The sequence below is a fragment of the Phalacrocorax carbo genome, chromosome 14 (assembly GCF_963921805.1).
Source record: "Phalacrocorax carbo chromosome 14, bPhaCar2.1, whole genome shotgun sequence".
Lineage (NCBI taxonomy): Eukaryota > Metazoa > Chordata > Aves > Suliformes > Phalacrocoracidae > Phalacrocorax > Phalacrocorax carbo.
In genome coordinates, this window is record NC_087526.1 from 8,924,623 (window position 1) to 8,951,513 (window position 26,891).

A 26,891-nucleotide genomic window follows, 5' to 3' on the forward strand; every position below is an offset into this window, starting at 1 on the left:
CAATCCGGTTACTGCAAAGGCACAACCGCAGCACGCTGGCCCCATGGCAGCTCTGGCATCTCCCTCAGGGGGATGGGGAAACCCACTCACTGGGCAGCACTACTCCGTGCTACAGACAGTGCTCCCGCCAGCTGCTCCACCACTGGCGCCCACAGCATCCCTGGCCATCCCACAGTAACTGGGACAGCAGTGGGGTCCCTTCCCTGGCCCCATGGCTGTACAAGCAGCCTGGTGTGCAGGGACACATGCCCCCCATGCTGGGAGAAAAATCACCCTTTCCTGAGGCGTGAGCATCCCCGTGCCCAGAGAAGCTCGCTTTCCCATGCCAGCCTGTCCCCACCACTGTGATTGTCCCCTCCCAGGGGAACCAGCCTAGAACTAACCCAGTATGTAGGCTGGCAGCTGTGGTGACACCCAGCTTTGGTGGGTGCCCATCACACACAGCCGTTCCGGCCCCCAGCAGACATCCTGCCTGGGATCTGGGCACCCCAAGCCCTGTGTAGGGTCTGGCCAGGTCCTGCCAAGCTCCGCCTGGGACACATCCCCCGTCCTGGTCCCCACAGGCTCGTCCCATGGCCGGAGCAGCCAAACAGAGGCCTGGCTCCCTCCAGCGTTATAAATAGCCAGGACGCAGGGAGGGAGCTCTGTTCCCCAGGATGGGGGCGTCCTGGGGATAGTGGGTCTCAGCGGGTGCTGATCGGGGGGGACTCACTGGTGCTGGGGCCAGAGGGTGGGAGGGCTTGTTGCTGGTGGGGGCAGCTCAGCCCTGCTGGCTGGCGGCGCTGCCGTGGTGCTGCCCACTCTGGGAGGTGCAATGAGCTGCGCAGAGAATGGTCTGGGGTGGCGGCGGGTGCACGTAGCTGGGGGAGGGACGGGGGTTTTGTGTGTGAGTGTGTGTGTGTGTGTGTGAGAAATTTATAGATCACGTGTGAAACTTGATCTCCCCGCAGTGGGCTAGGAGGAAAGAAAAAAGATAGAAGTATTGTTTTTAAACAGATTTTTTCCTTTGTTTTTCTTTTTTTTTTTCCCTCTCCCCCAGCGAGGGCTGCGGCTGCCTGGTGATAAAAGGCCAGGGCAGCCAGAGCCGGCTCAGAGGGAGGAAATGCCGAAATTGCAGCGTTTCGACTTGGCGACGAGCACCCACTGACCCATCCCGGCAAAAAAGCAACGTCGCGGCCGCCTGGGAAGTGCCGACGCATCCCCAGCCGTGGCACCACACTCTCACACCCCTCCCAGCACCGTGGGAGCCCAGCGCCATGCAGGTGCTCAGCCTCAGCCTCGTGGCCCTGACCTGTGCCACGATGGCACTGTGCGCAGCTGGAGCCCAGCGCCGGGCACTGGAGGGGGGCGGCCGACGACGTTACCACCGGGTACAGCATGGCCACTGCAGCTACACCTTCGTGCTGCCCGAGGCTGACCCATCACCCTGCCAGCCCCCTGCCCCTGCCGCCCCCGGCCCTGCCAATGCACTGCTGCAGCGGGACTCGCCGGCTGGCACTGCACATGCCAGCCATGGGGCAGCCCAGCGCCTGCGGCACCTCGAGAGGATCCTGGAGAACAGCACCCAGTGGCTGCTGAAGGTAGGGTGCTGGGTAGCGGGGGGACGGGCAGCGGGGCAGCTCAGCTAGGGGTCTGCCTCCAACATCCAAGCACATGGTATCCCCCGTACCAGCTGCCTGCTCCAGCTCTCTGCCTGCTGCAGGCTGTTGGAGGCAGAGCTGGGTGCATGGGGGTTTTGTGCCCACCCGAGCAGCAGTGCTGCAGCCAGGTTAGTGTCTCCCCTGCAGGTTTGCAGCCTGGCCCTGGTCCTGGCCCATCTGCACGGGGCACTGCCTCCTTGGAGGAGATGGGTGCTGAGGGTGCTGTGGGTGCTGCAGCTCGTGGTTGCTGCAGATCACCGGTGCTTGTCACTGCAGCTGTATCACCCTGCCATCCCTGCCACGGCTCCTCATGGTCCCAGCTGGGCTGGCTGTGCCAGGCATCCCGGGGCTCAGCACTCCCTGTTCTGGGTCAGGATGCAGCCTTGCTGGAAAGATCCTGGGAAGGGTTTTGGTAGGCAGCAGAGCGAGGGCTATAAGGGCAGGGGCCACCGAAACCTCTCCAGCATCATTCTTTTCCCACTTATGGGCTTTGCAAATGTTCCTGGCGCTTGGTGAGACTTTGAGTCTCACAGTGTGTGGGTGGCTGGGTGGGGGCAGGGTGGGGGCATTGGGGTGCTGCTCCAGAGGGGCTGCATACCCACAGGAGTGCCCCCCACCCCATCTCACCCTGTCCCCACCACCCACGGCAGGAAGCAGCGTTTCCTTCCTGAGGGCTCACAGGCACTGTTGGAACCCCCATCTGCCGAGTGCGGCTGCCTGCGTCAGACCCAGGAATAGCTCCCGGCTGGCTTGTCCCAGTGGACACCTCCCTGGGGGGCTGTAAACCCCATGCTCCAGTGAGGCAGCAGCACCAGGACCCCAGGTGCCCACACTGATAAGAGCACAGACAGCTTTTCTCCAACCGTCACCAGCCCTTGAGCCAAGCAGCATTGCCAGCACCATGTCCTCACCATGTCCCGCCCGGGTGCAAAAGGACCCAATTTCCTGGAAGATCCCCCTAGCTGAGCAGGGCTAGTGGTGCTGTGAGACAGTGCATGTTGAGCCCATGCAGCCCTGAGGGCCAGGGCCAAACACACCGAGCAGGGGGTCCCGGGGGTGGCCTGCACCAGCCACGCTGCCTGGGGGCCCTCTCCCAGCCACTGGCTGTGTGGGGACAGTGGGGGCAGCAACAGGTAGGTGCAGGGATGTGCAAGGCTGTCCCCTCAGCCATCCTAGATGACAAACTCCTCAAAAGCTGGGAAAATGCTGAGCCATAACTCCAATGAAAGCCAGCCTGGGGTGTCGCAGAGGGACTGGCAGAGCCAGCCACCACCCAGCTGTCGGCAGCAAATCTCTATCACTGTGGTACCTGCTGGGTCTGCTGTGCATGCACAGCCCTGGGGTGCCTGCACCCTGGAGTCCCTGTGCCCTGTGTGCCCAGGCCAGCTCTGAGCTTCTCTTGGGGTGAGGGCAGCCTTTGGTCATGGCCAAGCAAGGCGGGAGGCTGTGGGTCCCACCGCAGGTGCACATGGCCCTGCCCCAGAGCAGGCAGCTGCAGGCAAAGTGGGGCTGCACATCTGGGCAGCTGTGGGCAATGATGCCCCACACCACAGCCCCAAAGAGCAGGAGGCAGTGAGGCACTGGGCAGCCCATCCCATCCAATCCCACAACATGGCCTCTCCGGCGAAGGCAGATTTTAGCTGGGTTTTTTCTGTTGTTCCTTGGCTTTCCTAATTTAACTGGAGCTGCCCAGGGAGGCTTGTTTTGGTCAGACTCCAGGCCTGAACAAACAAACCAGGGCTTGAAGGAGGCATCGAGTTCGGGGATGGATTGTAAACAACATTGCATCCCTGTCTGCTCTGCCCTGGCTTGGGGATCCCTGTTGGGTGCCGGGGGCTGGGGGGGCCTGCCAGCAGGCCAGCAGGTCCCCCAGCCCCTGTCACCCAGCAGGGATCCCCAGGCCCCCTTGGGTATCCCCAGCACCCAGCTTCCCAAAGGAATCCCATCCGCAGCACTGGGGTGCTAGTCCACCCTCCCCATGTGCAGCCCCTGCCATGGCAGGGAGGGACAGGGACACGGTGAGGAGCCAGCACACGGGGGCATGTAGCTTCTGCTTGCCATCCCGCTGGTTGTTCCCATCTCAGGAGGAATTAATTTTAGTTCAAACACAAACATCTGATGGAGCCACCTGGTCTGGGGGGGTGCTTAGGATGGGAGAGGGTCCCCAGCAGGGCAGTGGCAGGTTGGCAGCTCTGGGGTGCCCATGACACAGGGGTTGGTGCTGCTCATTCTGGCATGGGTGTACGGGGCTTCCCCCCACCTCTGGCCCTGGGGACCCCCCAGCTTGTGCTTGGTGGATGCTTAGAAATGCTGGGGCTGGATGGGGATGGCGATGGGGCGAATGCAGCTGCAAGAAGGTGGCACAGGACTATCCTGCCACAGGCAACGGGTCCCCAGCACCGGGACAGGGTGGTGGCCAGGGCTCGTTCTGCTTCAGGGCAGCGTTTTGGGGTGACCTGAAGGATCATGGTATTCCCCCCAGCCACTCTGCCCTTCTTGGTGAGGAATGAGGTTGGTGGGACCCCTTAAAGCCCAGGCGAGCCCAGCTCACCTCAGCACCCATATGGCAAAGTGGGGATGATCCTGGTTTCCCTGCCTGCACAAAAGCCTGTGCCACTTGGGTTTCCTGTGCCCCTCTCCAGCCCCAGCTGCTTCCAGGGAGCTGCTGGGGCTGGGGCCAGGAGCCTGGGCTCCTTCTCCGGCTGTGCTCAGCTCTCCCTCTGCCAGCCTGACCTTTTCCATGGGTATGTACTGCCCTCGGGCTCAGAGATATGTTTATTTAAAAAAAAAAAAAAGACAAGATTGAGAGGGAGAAAAGGCCTCCCCAAGCCCTGTGAAGCAACAAGATTAACGACGTGGTTAAAGGGAAACTCTCCAGCAATCACTCAGCTTGGGGAAATGTTTTCCAGACGCCGCTCTCCGACCTTTCCCTGCTTCCTCCCCATAAGCATGTTCCTGCGAGGGAAAATCCCCAGGGAAGCAGAGTGCAGGCAGTGCTGACCAGGATGCCCAGCCCTGGGATCCTCTTGCCCACCATGGGTGCTCGTGATGGGGTGATAGTTTCGCCACTGCCTTGGTCTGGGGAGGAGGAAATGGGGCCCTGCTGCTGCCAGGGAGATTTCATCATGCTCGAACAAGTGCAGAGCAGAGCCCTGTGCCCTGGCCTGCTGCCAGCCCCACTCCTGTGCTGAGCATCCCAGCACCACTGCCTGCCCACCATGCCACCCAGGAGAGCACCATCCCGCCACAGGCAGTCCCACCTAGTCCACCACCCCGAAAGACACACGAGGATGTGGGGCCCTGCCTGCACCGGCTGGGAGGTGGTCGGGCAGGAAGCACAACTTGGGCAGGGCAGGGACAATGGGATCTATAGGGTAGAAGCAGCTGGGCAGCCCCCGTCCCCTCCCGCTCTCAGGGGCTGCCCAGTGCAGGGCTGCTTCCCCAGCGTGGGCGGCAGCACGGCCCCTTCCGCTCCCCACGGCCCCTGCAGAGGGACCATGCCCCTGCCGAGGCCATCGCCCCGGGGAGGGACTGAATGGGAACCTCATGGCAGGGCTGTCAGAAATAGAAAAGCCTTTGGGAAAGGCAGCTCCCCCACAGGCTGGGAAAGCGGAAGCGACATCTCAGCTGTGTCAGCAGCCGGCTTCTTCCCAGCCCTGAGCGCTTCCCTGTGGCGGGGCAGCACCGGGCACCGGACACCCACCTTCCCCAGCTGATGGCGGCCCCCACCATCCATGTCCCCAGCCCTGGGAAACTGATGGCTGGGGACTGGCAGCTGATGCCGATGCCAGCTGCTCCCTGCCCGGCTGCTGGGCACAGGGCACCTTAGCTAGGCAGCTGCCCCAGCTTGCCAGCAGACCTGGGCACACACAAGCCTGCGTCAGGTCCCGGCGAGAGGAAACCAGCTGGCACCGCAGCCCAGGAATCTTGGCAGCCAGTGCCCAAAGGGGCAGCCTGTGGGCAGCTCACTCTGTCCTCCTGATAAGCTGCAAAGGGCTCTGAGATGGGCTGTGCTATGCTGAAATACTGCCAGGGATGTGCCTGGGGGCTGTGCCAGGCACTGTCAGACTCAGCCAGGGCAAAGGGGGAGGATCCAGCGACATCTTTGAATGACCCACCACATCCCCACTCTCTTCCGCAGCTGGAGAGCTACATCCAGACAAGCATGAAGCCGGAGATGGTGCAGCTGCAGCAGACGGCAGTGCAGAACCAAACCGCCACCATGCTGGAGATTGGCAGCACCCTCCTCAACCAGAGCGCCGAGCAGAGCCGCAAGCTCACCGACGTGGAGGCCCAGGTAGGGGGTGGCTGGGGCACATGGCATGCGTGTCCCTATGTCCCCACCACCCCCAGGACCATGGCAGGTGACATGACTTCTCTGTTGCTAAAAGTGGGTCAATTCCCCAAGGTCATGCATGATTTAATGCACTGGTGTGCAGAGGTACTGGGGTTGTGTGCTGGGGAGCCGCAAGCCTGGTGATACTGAGGACGTGGTGTAGCCCTGGTTGCTTACAACGATGCTCCCCTCCACTCCTGGGGCAGGTGCTGAACCAGACATCACGCATCGAGATGCAGCTGCAGGAGAACTCCCTGTCCACCACCAAGCTGGAGAAGCAGCTGCTGCTGCAGACGAATGAGATCCACAAGCTGCAAAACAGGAACAAGTAGGGCCTGGGGTGACCCAGGGACCCCCACAGACCCTGGACCTCAGGGACAGGCCAGTCTCTCCTGCTCCAGGAGTGCAACTGTACTTTGGCGGGATTTGAATCCCTCCAAGGGCTGGATAGGGTCCCTGGGAGATTGCACAGCTTCAGCACAGCCCCTTGGGCTTTGATTCCCCCTAGCTAAGCACATCCCAGAGGTGCCAGGCAGGGTGCGATCCAGTGGGTATGGCAGGGGACAGGGACAGCTCTGGGTCCCTGCAGATGTGGTGGGGCACTGCAGCTGGAGCTGGGTCTGCTCTGCTGCCCACTCCCTGCCCAGCTGCTCAGCACAGGCACAGTTCCCCCCTCCCCGTCACTACTGCCTCCCCCTTTCAGCATCCTGGAGGTGCGAGTGCTGGAGATGGAGACGAAGCACCAGGTGGAACTCGCAGGGGCCCGCTCGGAGAAGGAGAAGCTGCAGCGCCTGGTGAGCCGGCAGAGTGGCACCATTGAGGAGCTGGAGAAGTCGCTGCTAGCCGCCAGTGCCAACACCAGCCTGCTCCAGCATCAGCAGCTCCAGCTCCTCGAGTCAGTGCAGAGCCTGGTGCGCCTTGTCTCCCAGGGCAGAGGTGAGATGGGGCGCGCAGGCAGGGTGCAGGCAGCTGGGGAGCTCCTTGTCCCCTCCATGAAGATGAAGGGCCCCTGTGCTCAGCTCAGGCACGGGTAACAAAAATGAGGGCCCCAAAAATGAGCCCTGGATTGCACCTGAGGAGCAGCTCCAAGCCCCCAGGAGAGGGTCCATGTCCCAGCTCTGTCCCCACCCATGGCATACCCCCAGGCTTAGCCTTGCAATGGCCCTGCTACATCGCAGCTGCCACTTCACCCAGCCCCAGGGAGATGACATGGAAGAAAGAAAAATAATCTATGGGCACAAAAGCATCCAAAGGGAGTGGGGAAGAGTGACAAAACCAGGCAGGGCTGTGGCACCAGAGGGGTTTCTGCCACCTCACCATTCCCTCTGCTGCAGGCCCACTGCCCGGGCAGGAGCAGCTCTTCCAGGACTGCGCCGAGGTGCGCCGGGCGGGCATCCGTGCCAGTGGGGTCTACACCCTCCACATCACCAACCTCAGCGAGCCCAAAAAGGTGAGCACAGCCTGGAGAGAGGTCCCACCACAGCACCCTGGGGTGCTGCTGATCCCAGGGCCACCCAGTGGTGTGTACTGGCTGTGTTAGCCACATACTACAGGGGGTATCCCTGTGGGATGGGCACATCCCATCCCCTGCTGCCATGGCAGTACTCCCCACACCGTCTGGCCATGGTGCTGAGGTGCCCCAGGGCCTGCAGAGGGGCCAAAAGTAGGGGGGATAAAATTGATTTTAAAGGCACAGCCTACCTGTGAGCACTGTGCCCCACCCCCTGCCCATGGCCACAGAGGCAGGAGACACCCCCCCAGCCAGGCACTGGGCACAATGCATGCTTGTCAGCCCCTTGGCAAGCTCTACCACCCACGCAGCACCCAGGCTGAGCTACCCAGTCTGTGGGGGATGCACCCGGCTGCTCACCCCGAGCCAGCCCTCGTCATCCACCCTGCAGCCCATCCCAGCTCTCCCCACTGCAGGCATACTGCGACATGGAGACAGACCGAGGGGGCTGGACCGTCATCCAGCTCCGCACCAACGGCAGCCTCAGCTTCCAGAGGAGCTGGAAGGAGTACAAGCAGGTCTGCACCCAGCTGGGAAGGGGTACACCCTGGGTGAACCCTGGGCGCACCTTGGGCACCCCACATTCACCCGCCCCCCTGCTCCCCCAGGGCTTCGGGGACGCAGCGGGCGAGCACTGGCTGGGTAATGAGGCCGTGCACCTCCTGACAAGCCAGGCACCCTACACCCTGCGCATCGAGCTGCGGGACTGGGAGGGCAGCCAGGTCTATGCCCACTATGGGAAATTCCATCTGGGAAGCGAGAGGCAACTTTACAGGTAGGAGAGAGACACCATGGGGACAGCTGCCCAGCCCTCCCTACCTCCAGCTGTCCCCGAGCCCCACGGGCAGCGGTGGCAAAGGGCAAGGGCTGGCTGCTGTGTGCCAGGGAGGCATGTGGCCCCAGAGGGTGCAGATCACATGGGATTTTGCTGGGATTTCCTGGTGGGATTATGGCTCGGCATAGCTTCTCCACTGGGGACATTGCTGTGCCACCCACTCCTCCTTCTTTGCCTCTTGAGAACCCAAATCAGATTTTAATGCAAGAAATTGCATGAAGGCAGTGGGATTTCCCATCCCAGCCAGCAGCTGGGCTCAGTGCCAGCAGGCAGCTGGGACACTTGCCCCGTGGCTCAATGCTTGGGCAAATGGGGGTGACACAGCGGCAGCTGCCTGGGCATTCCTGGGAGTGCCAGGCATCCCCAGGATGCTACACCCATGTCTGGGGAGGGTTGCTGTGCTCCTGCTGCCAGATTGCAAGGGCAGCGCGTGCTCCCCGGAACAGCAGCCTGGCCATGGGCAGGAGGGGTGGCAGGCACAGCTGGGTGCTTTGGTGCTGGGCTGGAGATGGGACCAGACCCTGGAGATCCCCTGCACCATGTACCCCATGCATGCACCAAGCCAACCGCCAGCAAAGACGACCAGAGGGGTCTTAGGGTGGGTCTATTCTGCCACCAGCATAGCATGACCTCAGGCCTCAGGGACACCCCTTTCAAGCCAGCAGACCCAGGCCAAGCTGGAGCTGCAGGATCTCTGCCTGCGTCCCCCCATGCTGGCCCTTGCTCAGCTCACGGCATCCCATGGCCTTTGACCCACTCCGAGCAGGGCTGAGGGGCTGTGTGAACCCCCCCAGCAGCAGCCAGCCAGCACTGATGGTGGCCATGGCCGTGCTGTGCTGGGCCGGGGGGCAGGCTCTCGCTGCAGGACTACAGCGGCACAGCAGGGCAGCAGAGCGGCATGGCGCTGCAGGGCACCCACTTCAGCACCCGTGATGCCGACAATGACAACTGCCTCTGCAAGTGCGCCCAGATGCTGTCAGGAGGTGAGCGAGCCAGGGGGGAGCACTCACACAGCACCCATGGGTGCCCACCCAGGATGCCACCCTCCTACCCTGTTCCCTCCTCGCAGGCTGGTGGTTTGACGCTTGTGGCCTCTCCAACCTGAACGGCATCTACTACCCAGCCCGGCACAACATCCGCAAGCTCAACGGCATCCGCTGGCACCACTTCCAGGGACCCAGCTACTCCCTGAAGGGCACCCGCATGCTGATACGACCCGCCAGCTTCTAGCACACTGGCAGCCGGAACAGCACCACAAACGGTGCCAACCTGGCATGGAGGGAGGGAGCCGGGAGGGGGCCGGGAGAAGGGATGGCTGGGTGAGACTGAGCCCTCCCAGCCGCTGCAGGGAAGCTTTTCCCCCAGTTATTATTTTTTACTCTTTTTTTTATTCCATCCTCTGAGGTCCTGCACGTCACAGAAAGAAGCTGGGCCTCCAGAACCTCACACCACCTCCTTTGCCTAGGGATGGGGGTCCAAGACCCCCCAGAATTCCCTGCAGCACCCCCTGCCCAGCTCCAAGTCACAGCAGGGACTTTGCATTTTCTTTATGTTTTAGGGCATTGCAAAGCCCCCTCCACCCACTTTCCCCATAGGATTAGGGTAGCTGGTGGGGATGGGGGTTCCTGTGAGTGGAGGGGCTTGGCACCATCCCTCCTTCCCATCCTGCCCAGATGAGGCCATGCAGGGGGGACATGGGCTGTCCCCTCCTGTATGCATGGCCCAAGCCACTGTCCCCACGCATGGCAGCACAAGCCCTGCTCCTTGCAGGACCGACTGGCCATTTCTACTCCCTGGGGGTGGGTGGGAGGAGCAGGGGGAGTGTTTGGGGACCTTGCGGGGACCATTCCCCGGCTGGGATGGCTGACAGCCCTGTGCTGGGAGTGTCAGTGCTGGCAGGGGACTGGCAGAGTCCCAGGTTGGGCAGGATGGGGATGAGGAGTCATAGGTGGGGAGAGGGCTGCAGTTTAAGATGGGGCTGGGGGCGGGGGGAGGTGGGAGGTGAAGGTGGTGGGAAGGGTCTTAGGGGTGGCTTTTCTGGGGGTCTGAGCTGGGGTAGGGAAGGAGAGTGGGAAGTGGGGATGCATGGTGGGGTCAGACACATGGGGAGGAGTGGGGCAAAGGGCCAAGACCCCTCTGCACCCCCAGCTCCCCTGCCCGCAGTTGCATTGAGATGGCAAACCCACACTGAGGGCACTTCTGGGAGCAGCCTGGGAAGAGAGGGGTGCAAAGCATCTGGGTCTCCAGCCAGCAGCACCAGGGCTCTGTGCCCACCCACCCTGGCCTGCAGCAGCTTGGGCTGGAGGCACTTTTATCTTTACACTAAGAGGTATTTATTTTCCAAGAGTTGGTGGGGTGGGAGCAGGCAGGGGGAGTTCCCTGCATCCCACCACCCCACAGCAGGCACCAGTCCCCCTGCTTCAGCAACAGGACAAAAGGGTGGGTAGAAGGGCTGTGGGACAGGGTAGGACAGACAGACCCCGGCCATCCCCAGGGGATCCTGAGCCCGAGGCAACTTCATGCATGGGTGAGCCCACGGGAGGGCAGGGCTTGGTCACACCTGGTCACAGGCCTGTCCCTGTCACCCTTCTGCAGATGTCCCTGTCCCCCTGCAGTCCCTGTCTCCGTTTCCCCCGGCCCCATTGCCACTAGAGGTCCCCTGCAGCCCGGTGGCAGCTGCCCACAGCACCCTCACCCCTGGGGGACAGGGATCGGGGTGCCCCACTGGGTCCCTAGGTCACCTGTCCCACTGGGTGCCAGGAAGCCCTGTGGACTGGCAGCAGCAGTGGCAGGTGCCAGGGTCCTCCTAGCTCTGTGACACCCAGGCACCCCAGTGCCCTCCTCCCGAAAACAGGCCCAGGCAGGGGTTTGCTGCCACCTAACCCCGGACCCCGCTGCAGCTCCTGGGGGACAGGGCCAGTGCCCTGGCATGGGGCAAGGGATGCAGGGACACACTGTCCTCCCTGTTGGGACAGGGGGACCCACTGGCAGGGTGCTGGCACCAGCACCAGCTGCACACACAGCAGTGAGGAGGTTCCCGACACCTTGCCCTCAATGCCGTCCTGAGGCATTTGCTAATTAACAGTGATTAAAGCACATGTCATAATTGGCAATTCCAGAAGATGCTCATCAGTGGGGCTGTGTGGAATAATTAAAAAATGGAAAATACAGGGTGGGAGGGCCACCCGGGAGCCTTGCCCTGGTAGCAGCGAGCAGCACTGCAGGCAGCAACTGTTCCGGCCCAGACCCGCCCCAGACTCCCCATGGCCCCTTGCGCCCTGCCATCGGCTGGCACGGTGCAGCTGCACCTGGACCCGGGGCTGCGTGCCAGGTCGGGGGGCAGCCCCTGCCCCGGGGTGTTGGGCCAGGCCCCCCAGACTGGGGTGCTTCCGGTTTTCTCTTTCTCCTGCCTGCCTACCCACAGCTCCTGCCTGCACATGGGGCACCCATGGGAGACCCCACGTGGAGGGGTGAGGGCAACGGACACCCTCCCCAGCCATCCCTTCTCCCTAGAAATAACAGACTGAAATAACAGGGCTCAGCTGCAGCTTCCCACCGAAACCGGAGCTGCTGAGAGACAGCTGCCAGGGAAAATGATAGAGAGTGCTGGGGCTGTCCTGCTGTCCCCAGCAGGGACACGCGAAGGGGGCATTCCAGGGAGGAGGGGTGTGTGTGCGCGTCACCTCACCACAGCTGTGCCAGGGTTTCATGCAGGCAGTCCCACCAGTGCAGGGTCAGATGAAGACTCTTGCCGGGGGAACACGGCTCCTCCTGTCTGTGCATCTGCATGTACACACGCATGCACACAAACATGTGTGCACATAAACACATCCACACACACACATGCATGCACACTTGGACATGCAGGCACACTTGGACACACATGCACACCACTGCGCGTGCACGCATGAGCACACGGCCACACAGCCACGGCAGGTCCAACGCATGCAGGTTGCGGGACGCGAGAACTAGGCCAAGGCTGGCAGTGCCTGGGGGAGCACACTGGCTACTTGGCACCGTGCCCAGCGGGCCCCCCACACCCTCTTGGCAATAGCAGCAAATTATATTAAGCTGTGGACACGCCAGGCTGAGGAATCCAGCAGCACAGCTGGTCCCAGCCACCAGTGGGGATCCAGTTCCTGCAGAGCTTTCCCCACGGGCAAAGCCTGTTCCTGAGCAGATGCCCAGGGTCCCTGTCACCCCCTGGTTTCCAGCTCCCTGGGGAAGCACCTGACACCCCACATGCTGTCATTAAGGATCCCTTGGGTGTGTGCTTCCTCCCCAGACCACTTTGTCAGCCTGACTCACAGGCCAGACACCATCCCCACATCCTGCCCGCTGCACCCTGACTGGCACATCCCAGGCAGCCGGGCCTGCCAGTCCCACAGTGGGAGATGGATGGATCCCGCACCCTGGGCAGTGGCTCTGGGCAGGCACATCAGAAGCCGGGCTGGCATGGGAAATCTTTCATCCCCATGAGGGCTTTTCTGTGGACCTCAAGTGCTGGATGGAAGCCCTGGTCAAGGGGAGCGCCGGTGCTGCCCCATTCAGCAGCTGCTGAGCCGGGGCTGAGCCGGAGGAAAGAGCTGGCTGGGGCAGCAGCTCTGGCCCCTTCAAAATGAAGCATGCAGCCCTAGGGCAGGTGGCTGGACCTTGTCCCCGGCCCATCACCACCACTGCACATGTGCCACTTGCAAATCAGTGCCCATGGCAGGCGGGCTGGTTCCATGCATGTGTGGAGGCATTTGCAGCCACGGCCCCACAACCACAGCTAGAGCTGGAGGGAGGCAGTGGCAGGGCCAGTGTCCAGGTGGGGTCCCCTGGGTGCAGGCACTGGTGGCTGTAGTGCCACCTTTCCAGAAGCCACCTGCCCGCATGGGATGCACTAGCATCACGAGGAGCCGGAGGACCTCACCAGTGCAGACAGCACCCTCAGTGCCTGGGGACAACGATGCTACATGAAGCTGCCTGGGGATAACGTAAAAGTGCTTTTCATCTTCAAAGCACTCCCTGCACCGACTTTCATCCTTGCACCTCCCTAGCTTGCCTGGGAGGTCTCCACTATCACCGCCCCCATCTTGCAGTCCCAGAGGAGCCGGGACTCAGCCAAGCTCAATGGCACTTTGCCGGAGCAGAGCGAGGAGGCAGGGGAGGGCTGCATGGTCAGCACGGTGCTGGCTGCAGCACAGAGGGGAATCCCGCTGGCAGGGGCTCTGCCAGGACCTGCTGGACCCGACCGCTGCCCCTGCTATGCCTGCCAGGCCCTGCGCTGGCACACCACAGCATGGTACCCATCGCTCCCACCGGCACCCAGCTGCTCAGCACTGCCAGACCCTGCTGAGCCATGGGTATCGGGAGGGTCCCTGCCCCATCCCGACCTGCACCACCTCGAGAGGCAGAAATGCGCACACCCTCCAAAGCACATAGATTTAATAAAAACAGCTGCATTGTCGTTACTATTAAATTTTGTCCAGATCAAACATCAGGAAAAACAGTAGAAATGAGAGAGAGACCACAGTAAACATCATCTTCATAAATAAGAGGGCCCAGCATGCCCAGATCTGTGTGCCCCCTGGCACCCATGAGGGGATCCAAGTGCTCACAGACACACACACATGCAGCCCTGGGGTGCAAAGCACCCCACTTCTCCCAGACCTCCAGCATTAAGATGGGAGTTGCCAAGATACAGCCTCCTCCCCAGGCATCGTGGCCCTCTCAGTGGAGATGGCAGGGGGGCAGCTCCTTCCCCTGGGGCTGTGTCCCTGCTCCATGCAGGGAGGGACCAGCAGCCCCTTACCCCCACCCATGGGTGCTGGTGAGGAGCAGGGCAGGCAGGCCAACCACACATGGGCTTCTGCTGGAGCAAGTGAGGGGAGGGTGTTGGGGACCGGCCGCACACCCAGGGACATGTGTCCTCTGTCCTCCCACAGGCTCATGGGAACCTGGCTCTCCAGTGCCAGCATGTGGGTCTGAGAGAGCCAGAGCCAGCAGGAAGGATGCCTGGCCATCACACTGGGGCTCTGCCACTGCAACTGTGGCACAAGGGGCAGGGAAGCAAGGTGGGGGCTGAGTTCAAGGGTTCTGTCACCACCAAGAGGTCCCTGTGCTCCTGCACAGTCTGCGCTCCCTCCCTGTCCAGCACTGCCTGTTTGCGAGCAACCCATCCCCAGCGCCCGCCACCACCACAGCACTGCTACACATCAGAGACCTGCTGGGGTTCCCTGGCCTGGCGCAGCCCATACAGCCACTTGATGACGCGGGCGTTGCGCTCAATGATGGAGATGCCATAGGGGACGCGCTCAGCTGGCCGCCCCTCCGGCGTGGCAGCGCTGGGTGGCGAGTGGCCGGCCTCCGAGCTGGCTGTGCTCACGCTGTGAAACTTGAGGGACACGATGTCGGAGCTGGCACGGGCGAAGCGCTCGGCACCCATGTCCTGCACCTCCTCAGGGTCGAGGCCGCAGTAGTTGAAGAAGCGTTCCAGGTCGGCAGTGGCCCGTGAGAGCCGGTCGCTCAGGTCCGACTTGGAGCGATGCAGCAGGGGCTGCCGGCGGGTGCTCTCAGGGCGGGAAGGCGAGCTCTGTGCCGGGGACACAGACAGCCCAGCCGGGATGGGGGATGCAGGCACTGGTGTCACCAGGCCCCGTGGAGCCCCGCAGGGATGGACATCCACCCTCCGCACGGCCATGCTGCCGGGGGGCTTGGCAGCAGCAGAGTTCTCTGGTGGCTTGCCAGCACTCTCCACCCCGCCGCCCAGCGCTGCCGGTGCCTCCGTCCTCCACTTGCACTCCCGGCCCAGCGGGCTCTCTGCCTTGGGGAAGGGGCTGTCGCAGAGGTTGATGAGGTTGTTGAGGATCTCCAGGTCAAGGGAAGTCTTCGGGCTGCCAGCCTCGCCACGGCGTGGCCCCGGGAGTGCCCTGCGGCTGGGGGTGAGAGCAGCCCGGCGCACACCCGGCGTGAAGAGGGGCTGCTTGAGCAGTGGCGGCTTCACCGGCTCCTGCTTGGTGCTGGCTACCCGCTGGCTCTTCACATACTTGGCCTTGTCGGCCTCCAGCCTCTCCACTGCACTGGGCTTCCCGGCACCTGGCTCAGCACACCGGCGGAAATATGCAGGGCCCTTGCGGAGGATGCGGATGGGCATGGCCGAGGTGAAGGGCGCTGTCACCGTCACCCCCTTCATGGCGTCGCTGGCTTGCAGTGCCTCAACGGGCATCCTCCGTGCCGGCACTGTGGTGTGGGGTGGGCAGCCACCACGGGCAGTGAGAGGCTTACGATCGTCAGCTGCAAAAAGGGGCCAGAGTGAGGGGCGGTGGTGGTGGCCGGCGGGAGGGCGGGTGCTGCCTGCCCGCCCGGCCCCTGCTCACACTCCAGCCCCACTGGCAGACAAAGGCTGCACGGGGCTGTGCGGTGCCGCACTGTCTGTGCCGGCCACGCCGGGCTTCCTATTTGAAGGCAGGGACCACGCCTCCACCCACTGCCGAGGCCTCCCCGAAACATTCCCCAGCCAATCCGCAGAGCAAGCCTGCTTCAAACAGCACCCAGGCCAATGGGGCCGGTGGGGAGGGCACCCCGGCTCCAGTGAGGGGCTCCCCAGGGAGTGAGGCCGGGGCGGAGAGGGGTGGTTTTGCCCAGCACCCCTCACCGACGCTCTTCCCACATCGCCAATGCCCAGGGGTGCATCGCCCACTCCAAGTGGTGCATCACCTTCACCCAGGGGTGCATTGCCTGTGCCCAGGGGAGCATCACCTGCTCCCAGGGGTGTATCCCCTGCCCCACTCACCCCCCAGACTGCCAGGCTGGGGGATTTGGGGGTCCGCTCCTTGCCACTCCCTCGGCTCTCAGCACCCTGGCAGGCTCTGGGGCAGCTCCACGGCTCCCCGCTGCTACCCTGGAGCTCCTTGGAAAGCACCAGCGGGGGATTCCACCCATGCTTCTCCAGCCAAGGTGTGTCAGGAGTGGTGCTGGGGCCCTGTGCACCCTGCGCCCTTGGGCCCCTGCCAACCCCAACAAGCACAGCGCCTGCCCCAACGGTCGTGCAGAGGCACCGGCCCGCCCACAATGCCGGGAGGGGGGGCAAACCAGCCCTGCAGCCCCCTGTCTGGCTCCCCCTAATCCCCCTGCCCAGAAGTGGGCACAGCCAGAGGGTCCCCAACACACAGGGTGGCTCAGGCAGTGGCGGGGCACATGGGGTGACGTGCAGGGTTGGACCTGCAGCCACCTCCCCCTCTCCCCCCATTGCCCTTCTCGAGCTGCCCTGAGAAACCCCTGGGGATCCCTGGCTTGGGGCACAGGTGAGCGCTAGGAAGGTAACAGCAAGCCCTGGCACTTACCAGAATGGCGGTGGGCACGGCACAGGCCAGCGTGGTGTGGCCCCACTCCCTCCTGTGGCAGGCCGGAGCAGGCTGCTGTCACCATTAGCCGCTCACTTGCATGCACAACTTCCTGGGTGCAACCCAGGTCTCGTCCCAGCATTGGCCACAGGCGGCAGGAGCCAGCCCTGGCACCCACAGCACCACACCATGGCCATGCCGAGCCGCAATTGCACCGTCTGCAAGCCCACGTGCACCAGCGTGTCAGACCCGGCTCCCCTGCCCGGGGTCTGCACCCCAACGGGGTCCCCATGCAGCAGCCGCCCTGGCACACTGCATCAGCCTGATGCACTATGACGGGAGAGCAGCCTGGGGGAGGCTGGCTGCCCTTGTCCCTGTCCCCTGCCCCGGGGGGAACATGCTGCCTTCTGACCTGGAAAGTGTCTGCAGGGGGCCGGCCAGGCATGGGGACAGCTGGGGACGGTCCCAGTGCCAGCACAGACCTTCCTGCCCTGCTCCCTGGGAGTGGCTTTCTGCACCCTTCTGTGGGGAGCCCAGTGTGGGGGAGACCTGGGGACAGAACCAGCAGTGCAGGCTGCCAATGTCCTCGCTGGGCAAGGACAGGGACAGGCAGGGCAGGCAGGCCCCCCAGCCAGAGCCATGCTTTCAGTCCCCACGGGAAGCAGAGCTGTGTTGTGCTTGGTGCTGCACAAATGTATGGGCAGAGCCGAGCCCTGCAGCCCAGCTTGTGCCAGAGACTGGGGGCAGCTGGTCAAGAGCCTTGCTCATCCAGCACCAGGGCACTTGCCAGGGTGGTGGGAGGTGCCAGATGCTAGTTCGGTGCCCATGCAGCAGCACCCGTCGGTTCCAGCACTGCCCAGACCCTGCACCCTGTGGCAGCACCCTGCCAATGGCTGGCCCCACTGCCCTCGTACCCTGTGCCCAGGACAGGGAGGGCTCCACAGCTTAGCACAAGAGTGCAAACGTGCCCTCCCCAGGCAAGGTGAGACAGAGACACGTCCCCATGTCAGGCACTGGAGCTCGGTTCAGTGCCAGAGGCTCAGCCCCAGGGCCAAGCCATGGAAAGGATGGCTGCTGGGGTACAGAGATGAGGACACAGAGCCCCACAGCTCAGCCACCTGTGGCCAGCATGGGCTTCCCTCCCCTGCCTGGCCATCAAGGATGGCCCGGCTGGGCACAACCTGCTGCTCTGCATTCCTGCGGTGCTGAGCTGCCTGCCCTGGCATGGCTGGGCTGAGCCAGGCTGCACCAAGCCCAGTTGAGCCAAGCTGAGCCACCCTATGAACAGCCCCAAAAACACAGTGACATTGTCCCATGCCCCAAGCCTGGCTGGAGCGTGGGAATCTCAATGCCAGGGCTGACAGCCCCGCTTATGGCAGGCGATGGCAAGCCACGGCCCCAGCTCCTCTCCCTCCTGTTGTAGGCAGCCCAGCTGGCTCACTAGGCACACTAAATCACCTACTGCCTGGAGACAGCTGCTCCGGAGACCCATGCCAGGAGGTGTGCAGTTGTTCCTCAGTGTGACCCAGACCCACACTGATGGCATGGGACCAGCATGGGACCGGCACCACCACTGCTGCCTACCTGGATTGGCCTTGTGATGTGGGGGCCTCCTTGACACAGCTCAGCTGCCACTCTGCTTCTCTTCGTGCTCGTCCTGGGGCTGTCCCGGTGTCCCCCCACCTCCTCCTCCCCAGCCACGTCCTCCCCTTCTTCCCACGGGATGGCGGCTGGCAGGGTGCTGGAGCAGCTCCGTGCTGTGGCTGCTCCCGCTGAGTCAGCGCCGGGCGAGGACGCCCTCTGAGGCAGCTCAGCACTCACATGGAATTAAAACCACAGGGCATTCCTCCATGCCAGGCTGCGTCACACAGTGTGACGGTAGCTGGTGATGTCCTGGTGTGGGTGCCGGTTCAGTCCATGGTGCCAGCCAGGCAGCGCGGATGCACAGCCTGAGGTGCTCACACCACCAAAGCTGAACACCTCTGGACATCCCATGCCTGCTGCAGGCAGAGGGTCCTGAGCCCTGCCGGGGCTTCAGGGAGAGGGGAAAGTTCCCAGCCCTCCTGCAGGCAGGGAGCTGCCACCCAGCTCCCCATGTCCTGCCAGCACAGCCAGCCAGCAGCACCTGCTCTGATTTGGAAAACTTGCCCTGTTTCCCCATGCACTTGGCAGCAACCTTCTGCAATAAATTCTAAAATGCAGAAAAATAACCCAGACAGCACAAAGGCTGGTGACAAACCAGAGCAGGGTCACCAAGCCCACAGCCATGTCGACCTGCTGGCCTGAACCCAGCCCCGGAGTGGCTCCAGGGGCTGCTTGCCCTGTGGGACAGGCAGCTCTTGCCCCATGGTAAGGGTGTCTCCCACAGCAAGGACTGGCTCTGCGTGGAGGGGCCAAGTGTTTGGCCCATGCAGCATGGAGCTCAATTACAGCAGTGCATTTTTCAAACAGCTCTTGGAAGCAAGACAAGGAGCTGGTGGAGGGAGAAGAGCTGAGCGAAGCACACTGAAAACAGCCATCTGGGTGCCGGAGGGCTGCTTTGCACTTGGGCAATGACAAAGGTGGATCTGCACAACGAGCTCAGCTGGAAAAACACTGCCCGGTGTTGCAGGTAAGGGCAGAGCCTGCAGGTGCCTGCCTAGCCAGGCTGCCTCCCCCCCCCCGCTGCCAAGCCTGTACGGGGTGCAGGCAGTTGGCTGCAGGCAGCCGCCCGGGCATGTCTGAGCAGCAGGGTGCTTTTGGAGCAGGGTGTTGGAGCCAGGCAGTGCCCTGGAGCCTCACCCTCCCTGGGAACATCCGGGGATGGGTTTTGGGAGGGCAGCCCACCACAGGAGTGCTCCCCCAGCACCCAGCTCAGCACCTCTGCCACTGCCCCTGGGAACGCAGGGACAGGGCAGGGATGGAGGATCAGTGTTTGGAAACAGAGGGACAGGCAGGTGCTGGCACTGGCTCCGGTCTCACCTCCCACAGAGGCTCAGGGTTGGGCCCCCCTTGTGCCACTTCGAGGACCTCCCGGGAGCTAAATGCAGCCGCCAACAAGCATAAAACATGCTCAGAGGCCAAATCCCCCCTGGACGTGCTGGGTGGAGGTGGCTGTGGGTGCCTGGGAGCACCCGCGGAGCAGCAAGGCTGGGGCTTGGCACGGCTCAGGCAGCCCCAGGCAGAAGTACCCCCGGAGCCGGGAGCCCCCCCAACTCCCTCATCCAGGCAAGTGCTAATTCTTGGCATTTAATTACAGCCCTTTGCCACGCCGAGGTTGCACCCAGCTTTGCAGTGTGGGAATTGCCCCTGCACCACGTGCCCTGACCCAGGGTAAGCCCCCACCTACTCCTGCCTCAGTTTCCTTAGCTGTGGGCTCTGCAGGGCAGCTCTGCCAGGTGGGGCCAGCTTTCCAAGGGATGTGGGGACTCAGTGGGGAAACTCTCATTGGGCCCAGCATCACCTTGCTCCTCGCTCCCACAGGCAGAGGGAAGGATGCTGCCCACACCTATCTCTCACTGCACGTCTCCGCAGGCAGCAGCTCAGGGCCAGGAACCAGGGAGGTGACAGATGGGGACGTGCTGGACGCGAGGCCTTTGTCTGCTCAGTGGCGGCGGCATGCGGCGGCACGGACCCGCAGATGGTGGCTGCCGGCAGGGCTGGGGCCACAGCCCATGGCCAGGCGAGCGCCAGGCCCTGGGGATACAGCCCTTTTGTTGGGGTCTCACCTCCGGCAGCCGCCCCTTCCCAGCTGCCCCCCACCAGACTTTCAGCTTCCAACTTGACCTGCTCCTTTCACATGGAAATGGGATGCAAATGGGACCGGGGGGGGGGGGCTGCAAGGGGCCAGCGCTGAGACCTGCCAGCAGGTCACTGCACCCAGGTCTGGGGGGTTCATGCCACTCGCCTGGGGCAGCCAGTGGTCCCTGGGGTGAGGGGCTCTTTCTTGTCCCCAAGCAATGGAGCAGCAGCCTTTCCTGCCCAGGAAGACCATCCCCACTGCTCTCAGCTGAAAGCCAATATTAGGGGATGGCTTTTGCCAGGGCTGAGCTCGAGGATGGACCCCTGTTCTCCTAGGCTGTGGATCCCCCCGTGCCCTCCCACCAGCCAGGCACCCCAGTGGCATAGGCAGCATGCCCACCCCAGGGAGCCCTGCTCCGCACCCTGCCCAGTGCTGGCTGCGGTTGGGGAAGGGTCCCCAGCCCTGGCCAGGTGGGGAAGGGACTTCCCAGTGGGCTGGTCACTGGAGCCCAGCAAAGTCCCACAGCCGGGGACCACTCGGCTACCAAATGTTGCCATCTGCCTCTGGGGCCTTCGCTCGCATCTGCTGGGGCTGCAGAGGGCCGAGGGGCCGGGGGGGCCAGGGGCTCAGCTGCAGCACAGGGAGGGAGTGGAGGAGGGGCAGCCGTCTCACACTGGGCAAATTTGGGTGAGGAGCGTGAAGCGGCAGCGTGGTGGTCCTACAGGGAGCACGCCCTCGGGCTCCACTGCCCCTGCACTGCAACCATTTGCCCTTGGGAAGGGTCTCACCACCGGCTGCACTGCTTCTTTGTGCTGCCAGATTAAACACAGGACAATTGCCATTCCCGCCCCATTCCCATCCCTGTGGATGCATAGGGACCTCAGCTGCCCTGGGCCCAGCCTGAGCCCCCCATGCCTGGTTTCTCCCAGTATCTTGGACCTGCTCCCCTCCTCCCAGGTCACCCTGGCCACCTGTATTTGTTTTGACTGGGATAGAGTTAATTTTATCTACGGGAGCTGGTATGGGGCTGTTTTGGACTTGTGCTGAAAACAGTGCTGATAACCCAGGGTTGTTTTAGTTATCACTGAGCAGTGATTGCACAGAGTCAAGGTCTTTTCTGCTTCTTACACCATCCCGCCAGCAAGTGGGCAGAGGGTGCAACGGGGAGCCGGGAGGGGACATAGATGGGACCCCACTGTCCAAGGGATGTTGAACTCAGCAATAAAGGCTAGAGAAGAAGGAGGGGGGGGCATTCAGAGTGATGGCATTTGCCTTCCCAAGTCAGCGTTAGGCGTGCTGGAGCCCTGCTGTCCTGGGGATAGCAGAACACCTGCCTGCCATGGGCAGCAGCAAAGGAACACCTGATTTTGCTTTGCTTACATATGCAGCTTTTATTTTCCCTGTGAAACTGTCTTTATCTGAACTCACCAGTTTTCTCCCATTTATGCTTCCCATTCTCTCCCCCATCCCATCAGGGCAGGGGTGAGCAAGTGGTGGTGTTGAGCTGCCTGCTGGGGTTAAACCATGGCAGCACCTCCAACTGTGCCCCCCCCGCCCCCGACACCCAGCTGTGCCAGCACCGTCCCGCAGCCCCAGGGATACAGGGATGTCCTTGTCCCTGCTGCAACCCTGCAGTTGGGGCAGGGAGAGAGCCAGGGGCCGGGCAGGGTGCAGGGGCTGGCTGCAGCACCCCCGGAGGGACAGGCACAGGCAGGGCAGGCTGGCCGCTGGAGAATGAAGCCCTAGAGAAGGAGCAGGTTTTGCAAGGCTGCAGCCTGCTCTCCCAGCGACACCCGGTGGGTGCAAGAGGAAGAGCTGCCGTGATGCATCCTGGGGCGGTGGGTGCTGGGATTGGAGGGGGGGCTGCGCTGCTGGGGGTGACCTTGCCTCTGTCACCTCCCGGCCAGTACAAGCGGCTCATCTGCCGGCTCACGGCTTGGCTGATTGCCTGATCCCTTCTCGCTGGACGTGGAGTGAGAGGTGCCCAGCCCTGCAGTGCAGCCGAGCTCGGAGATCCCCAAGGGCCCTGCTCCAGCCAGTGACCCTGCAGAGATCCCTGGTGAGGACAGGCACCGTCACTGGGTGACATTCACACCTGCAAGAAGCAGCCTGAAATAGGTGGGACATGGTTCAGCAGGGGACAAGTGCGAAGTCCAAAAGGACACCAAGAATAATCACTGGCATGCAGCCGAGCCAGGGCACGCCGGGCCAACAGCAACCACCCCGCACCGCAGCCGGACAGGCAGCAGGCATGGGGCTGTCCCTGGCATAGGCGGTACGTGGGGACAGAGGGCAGCAGTGGCCCCTAGGGCAGGGTAGGGGCTGGGCTGTCCCTGGGGCTGGCAGGGAGAGGACAGGAGGTGGCTGGAAGCTGGAGATGGCACAGCTGGACTTTGGCCACCACAAGGCTTGGAGCTGAAAGGCCCCACCTGGTGCCCAGAGTCAGGCTGCACGGGCTGGGCTGGGCTGGACTGGGTGGTGGGGAGAGGGGGGTGTGATCCCATGGCAAGCCCTGCACCCACGCGGGGACAGGGGCTGTGCTGGCAAAAACTGAGGACCCAGCGGGAGGGTAGGCACGAGCGGCAAGGGCTCCTGAGCCCCTGCCCCCTCCGGCTGTGCCCCCATTCCCCAGGTTGACCACAGCCCCTGCCCTGCCCCGCTGTGGGAGATGGCTGGGACTGGAGCTGGTCCCTCTGGCGCCCAGCACTTGTCTCTGGCCACAAGGGTACCCCCCTCATCCCTCCAAGGACGTCAGAGCTTTTTCTTACGCTTTGCTTTCTTATGGCTTTCATCTCATCGTGTGCTGTGCCGTCAGCTGACCATCCCTGCAGCTCATGTGTTCCCCTGGGACCTGCTGGGACCCCCCCACCCAGGACAGGCACCCTGAAACGCAGCTTTGGACCCCACTGCTGAGCACGTGGCAGGAGAGTGCAGGATCCCCCCGGCCACCCCTCGACCCGGTGACTCTGCCAGCTGGGACCAGGACGAGAAGCAGAGCAGGGCCAGGCGGTCTCCCGCCTGCATCCGGAGGTGGTGACGCGCCTGCCTCACGTCACTGCCCCTGCAGCCAGGACTCGCTCCCGCCCGCGTGCTGCTCCAGGTTCCCCAAAGCACAGTGAGTTCCCCCTTGGGAGATGCCCCGGGGATTGCAGAGGGACCGGTCAGACCAGGTCCCCACTTCCCGGCTGCTGCTCTGTACCAGAGTCGCAAAAAGCTTTCTGCGGGGCCAGAGCCACGGGTGTGTTGTTGCACCCGCCGAGCTCAGCCGAGGGAGACGTGGGTTTCCTCTGCCAGGCTCAGCGCTGCAGCAGAGGGCAGGAACCGTGCTCTGCTGGACTGCGGGGGCATGGGGACACGGGGACGTGGGCTGTGGGGGTCCTCCTTCCTGGGAGCGGGTCGGGAGCCGGTGCCTGGGGCGGGCAGGGGATGCAGATGGCTCCTGGCTGACTCAACTCACTGGTATGAGCCGAGGCTGGTTTGCCGGTGGGGCTGCTGGAGCCCTTCACCCCGCAGCTGCTGGAGCCTGCCGGGATCACACGGGACCCGGCTGGGAGGAGACGGGCGCTGCTTTGCCCTGCCCTGCGGATGCAGTGGGAGGTACGAGGCCTCCATTCCCAGCAGAGCGGCTGCCCAGGCTCCTCGGCCCCCAGGTGAGAGCCATCTCCACCCTGTGCCACGCTGTGCCGTGCCGTGCCAGGCTGTGCCGTGCTGCACTGTGAGCTGGGGCAGGTTCGATGCCCTGCTAGGTCCAGTCCCAGCTCTGCACCTGGTGCTGCTGAGGCCCAGGTCTCTGAGATGGGGCCCAGGCAGAGCCGAGCAGGTCCCACACCCAGTGCAGGAGGGTGCAGTGTCATGGTCCGCAGGGAGCAGGGGAGTCACCAGGGCTTGCAGGGGACAAAGTGGGGCTGGGCCAGGCCGTGGGGAGGCTATGCTGCTCTGCAAGTCCCACACCCTTGTGGTGTGTGGGAGAGGAGCTGTTGTGACTGCCTGCCCACACTTGCCTGCCTGCAGCAGGGGGAATGCAGACAGTGGTTGCGGGAGGTCAGGGTCAGGGTCTGGGGTGTCAGGTCTCACCCTACCACTAATCAAAGCCTCCCCCTGCAGTGCAGAAGCATCGCCTCTGGACCCAGGCACCCAGCCCTCAGCCATGGTGCTGCTCACCCACCTCCTCGCCTGTGCCTTTGGCATGGGCTCCTGGGTGGCCATCAATGGGCTGTGGGTCGAGCTACCACTGCTGGTGAGGGTGCTGCCGGAGCAGTGGGACCTGCCCTCCTACATCACCATCATCATCCAGATGGCCAACGTGGGGCCACTCTTCGTCACACTCATGCACCACTTCCGGCCCGGCTTGCTGAAGGAGACGGCCGTTATCTACGTGGTCGTGTCTGTGGGTGTCATGGCCTGCTTGCTCCTGGCCTTCCTCTGGAACTACACGTCCTCCATCGCCGGGAGGACCCACAGCACCGCATTCCTGCTCCTCACCTTCTTCCTGGCTCTGGTGGACTGCACCTCCTCCGTCACCTTCCTGCCCTTCATGATGCAGCTGCAGCCCCAGTACCTGACCACCTTCTTCATAGGTGAAGGGCTCAGCGGGCTGATCCCTGCTCTCATCGCCCTGGGCCAGGGCTCTGGCATCTTCAGCTGTGCCAACATTACCAACACGGTCAACGTCACTACTCACAATGAGACCATGGAGAGCACCGACTTCCAGATGCAGACCCACTACCTGCCAGCCAACTTCTCCACCCTTGTCTTCTTTCTCCTCATGACTGTAATGATGCTGGTCTGCTTGCTGGCCTTCTTCTTCCTTGCCAGGCAGCCCAAGGTGTGGGAGCTCTCCCAGCAGCAGCTGTTTCCCAGCAACATCGTGCTGAGCTCATTTGATCAGATCCCCAGTGAGGGAACCCACTCACAGCTGAGTGGAGGCTGCCCGGGCCCAAAGGATGCCAAGAGGCCCAGGGGCATCCTCACGGAAAAGGTCTCCTACTCCCTGGCCAAGCTCACCTTCATCTACCTCCTCATCGCTTGGGTGAGCTCTTTGACGAATGGGGTCCTGCCATCCGTGCAGTCCTACTCCTGCCTGCCCTACGGCAACACCGCCTACCACCTCGCAGCCACACTCAGCTCCATGGCCAACCCCCTCGCCTGCATCATAGCCATGGTCCTGCCCAGCAGGTGGGTAGTGGGGCGTTGGGGGCTGCAGCAGGGTCCACCCTGGGGGGCTTCTGCCCCAGGAACATCCGATGCCTTTGCAATGGGGCGGGGGGAGAAGGCACCAGGTGGGAGAGGGTCCACAGTGTGTCAGTGCCCTAGCAGCAGAGATACCCCAGCAAAGGAGGATGGGGTCAGCACAAAGCCAGTCAGCCCATGCCACAGGTCTGTGCCACTCACCAGGGCTGGGCTGGCAGCACTCCTTGGTGTCACCCATGTGTTTCTTGCAGGTCCCTGGCCCTGCTGGGCACCCTTACCATGGCAGGGATGGTCTTTGGCGCCTACAACATGGCCATTGCGGTGATGAGCCCCTGCCCGCCCCTCCAGCACTCCCAGTGGGGTGATGCCACCATTGTAAGTCACGGGGTCCCTCTCACCTAGGGAGGTCACTGAACTGTCTCCTGTCCCCGTGGTGGGGGACATCCCTAGCCCCACTGACCACTCTCCCCCCCTGCACCACCAGGTCCTCTCCTGGGTGCTCTTCACCGGGACGCTCTCCTACGTGAAGGTGATGGCTGGGGTGATCCTGCGGAGCCGCAGCCACGGTGCTCTGGTGTGGTATGGGGCAGCGGAGCAGCTGGGCTCCCTCCTTGGGGCCCTGCTCATGTTTCCCCTCATCAATGTCTACAAATTCTTCAAATCTGCTGACTACTGCACCCTGCAGTGCCCGGTGTGAGCAGGACGGGCACCCCTGGACAGCACCTCTTGTTAGCATGCGCCCCCAAAACCAGCGAGGGCTGGGGGGGTTGCGAAGCAGCACTGGGACTGGGGTGGCTGTGGGCATGTCTCCCCACTGGGCTTTGCTGGGTCCCTGGGCAGGAGGAGCTCCATGGCTTTGTCCCCAGCCCAGGCACGGGGCATCCCTGTTGCGTTCAAAATAATAGAAGGTGTTTGTTCAGCCCTCGGCCTCCCTGCTGCCTGCGCCCCCCGTGCTGGCGGGTAGGGAGGGACTGCCTGTGCTGGTGCCCCCCACCTGGGTACCGCTCAGCTGGGGCCACATCCTGTCCCTTCCCCTGGGGGTTCTGGCACCATTTTGCATCATGCCCCAAAGGCCCCCCAGGACCCTGCAGGTGGGCACAGCCCCATCTGCGCCCAGCAGCACTGGCAGCATTTCCAGCCCCGTGCTGTAGTGGGGGTGGCACCTGCCCTTGGGACAGTGGGTTTGCAGCATGGGGAGCGGGGACAAAGGTAGCTTGGGCAGGGCTATGCTGGAGCCTGCCCTGCCCTGGCCATGGGGAGAGGGACCACAGCAGGGACAGGGAGAGGGGGGTTTTACAAGGATCCCAATAGCAGCTGGGGAAACTGAAGCAC

The 26,891-nt window shown here is 63.1% G+C and overlaps 3 protein-coding genes across 7 annotated transcripts; 2 read left to right on the plus strand and 1 right to left on the minus strand.

The window, feature by feature from the left end:
- Positions 1 to 658: 658 nt before the first annotated feature.
- Positions 659 to 11,442, plus strand: ANGPT4 (angiopoietin 4). 2 transcript variants are annotated; one of them, XM_064465505.1, is made up of 10 exons: positions 659 to 676; positions 1,044 to 1,580; positions 5,782 to 5,937; positions 6,183 to 6,304; positions 6,680 to 6,912; positions 7,311 to 7,426; positions 7,903 to 8,004; positions 8,095 to 8,261; positions 9,174 to 9,304; positions 9,391 to 11,442. In XM_064465505.1, exons 2-10 carry the CDS (start codon positions 1,257 to 1,259, stop codon positions 9,549 to 9,551), a joined length of 1,512 nt encoding a protein of 503 aa, XP_064321575.1. In that variant the 5' UTR covers positions 659 to 676; positions 1,044 to 1,256; the 3' UTR covers positions 9,552 to 11,442. The 2 variants fall into 2 exon arrangements, with proteins under 2 accessions (XP_064321575.1, XP_064321574.1); XM_064465504.1 differs by lacking the exon at positions 659 to 676 and having other exon boundaries at positions 864 to 1,580.
- Positions 11,443 to 13,736: 2,294 nt separating this feature from the next.
- FAM110A (family with sequence similarity 110 member A) lies at positions 13,737 to 15,723 on the minus strand. The gene has a single exon (XM_064465141.1). It carries the CDS (start codon positions 15,529 to 15,531, stop codon positions 14,515 to 14,517), a length of 1,017 nt encoding a protein of 338 aa, XP_064321211.1. The 5' UTR covers positions 15,532 to 15,723; the 3' UTR covers positions 13,737 to 14,514.
- Positions 15,724 to 22,222: 6,499 nt separating this feature from the next.
- SLC52A3 (solute carrier family 52 member 3) lies at positions 22,223 to 26,478 on the plus strand. Of its 4 annotated transcripts, none has more exons than XM_064465506.1 (5): positions 22,223 to 22,644; positions 23,185 to 23,484; positions 24,474 to 25,544; positions 25,811 to 25,934; positions 26,044 to 26,478. In XM_064465506.1, exons 2-5 carry the CDS (start codon positions 23,204 to 23,206, stop codon positions 26,254 to 26,256), a joined length of 1,689 nt encoding a protein of 562 aa, XP_064321576.1. In that variant the 5' UTR covers positions 22,223 to 22,644; positions 23,185 to 23,203; the 3' UTR covers positions 26,257 to 26,478. The 4 variants fall into 4 exon arrangements, with proteins under 4 accessions (XP_064321576.1, XP_064321578.1, XP_064321577.1 ...); XM_064465508.1 differs by having other exon boundaries at positions 22,223 to 22,487; XM_064465507.1 differs by having other exon boundaries at positions 22,223 to 22,428.
- The last annotated feature ends 413 nt before the right edge of the window (positions 26,479 to 26,891 follow it).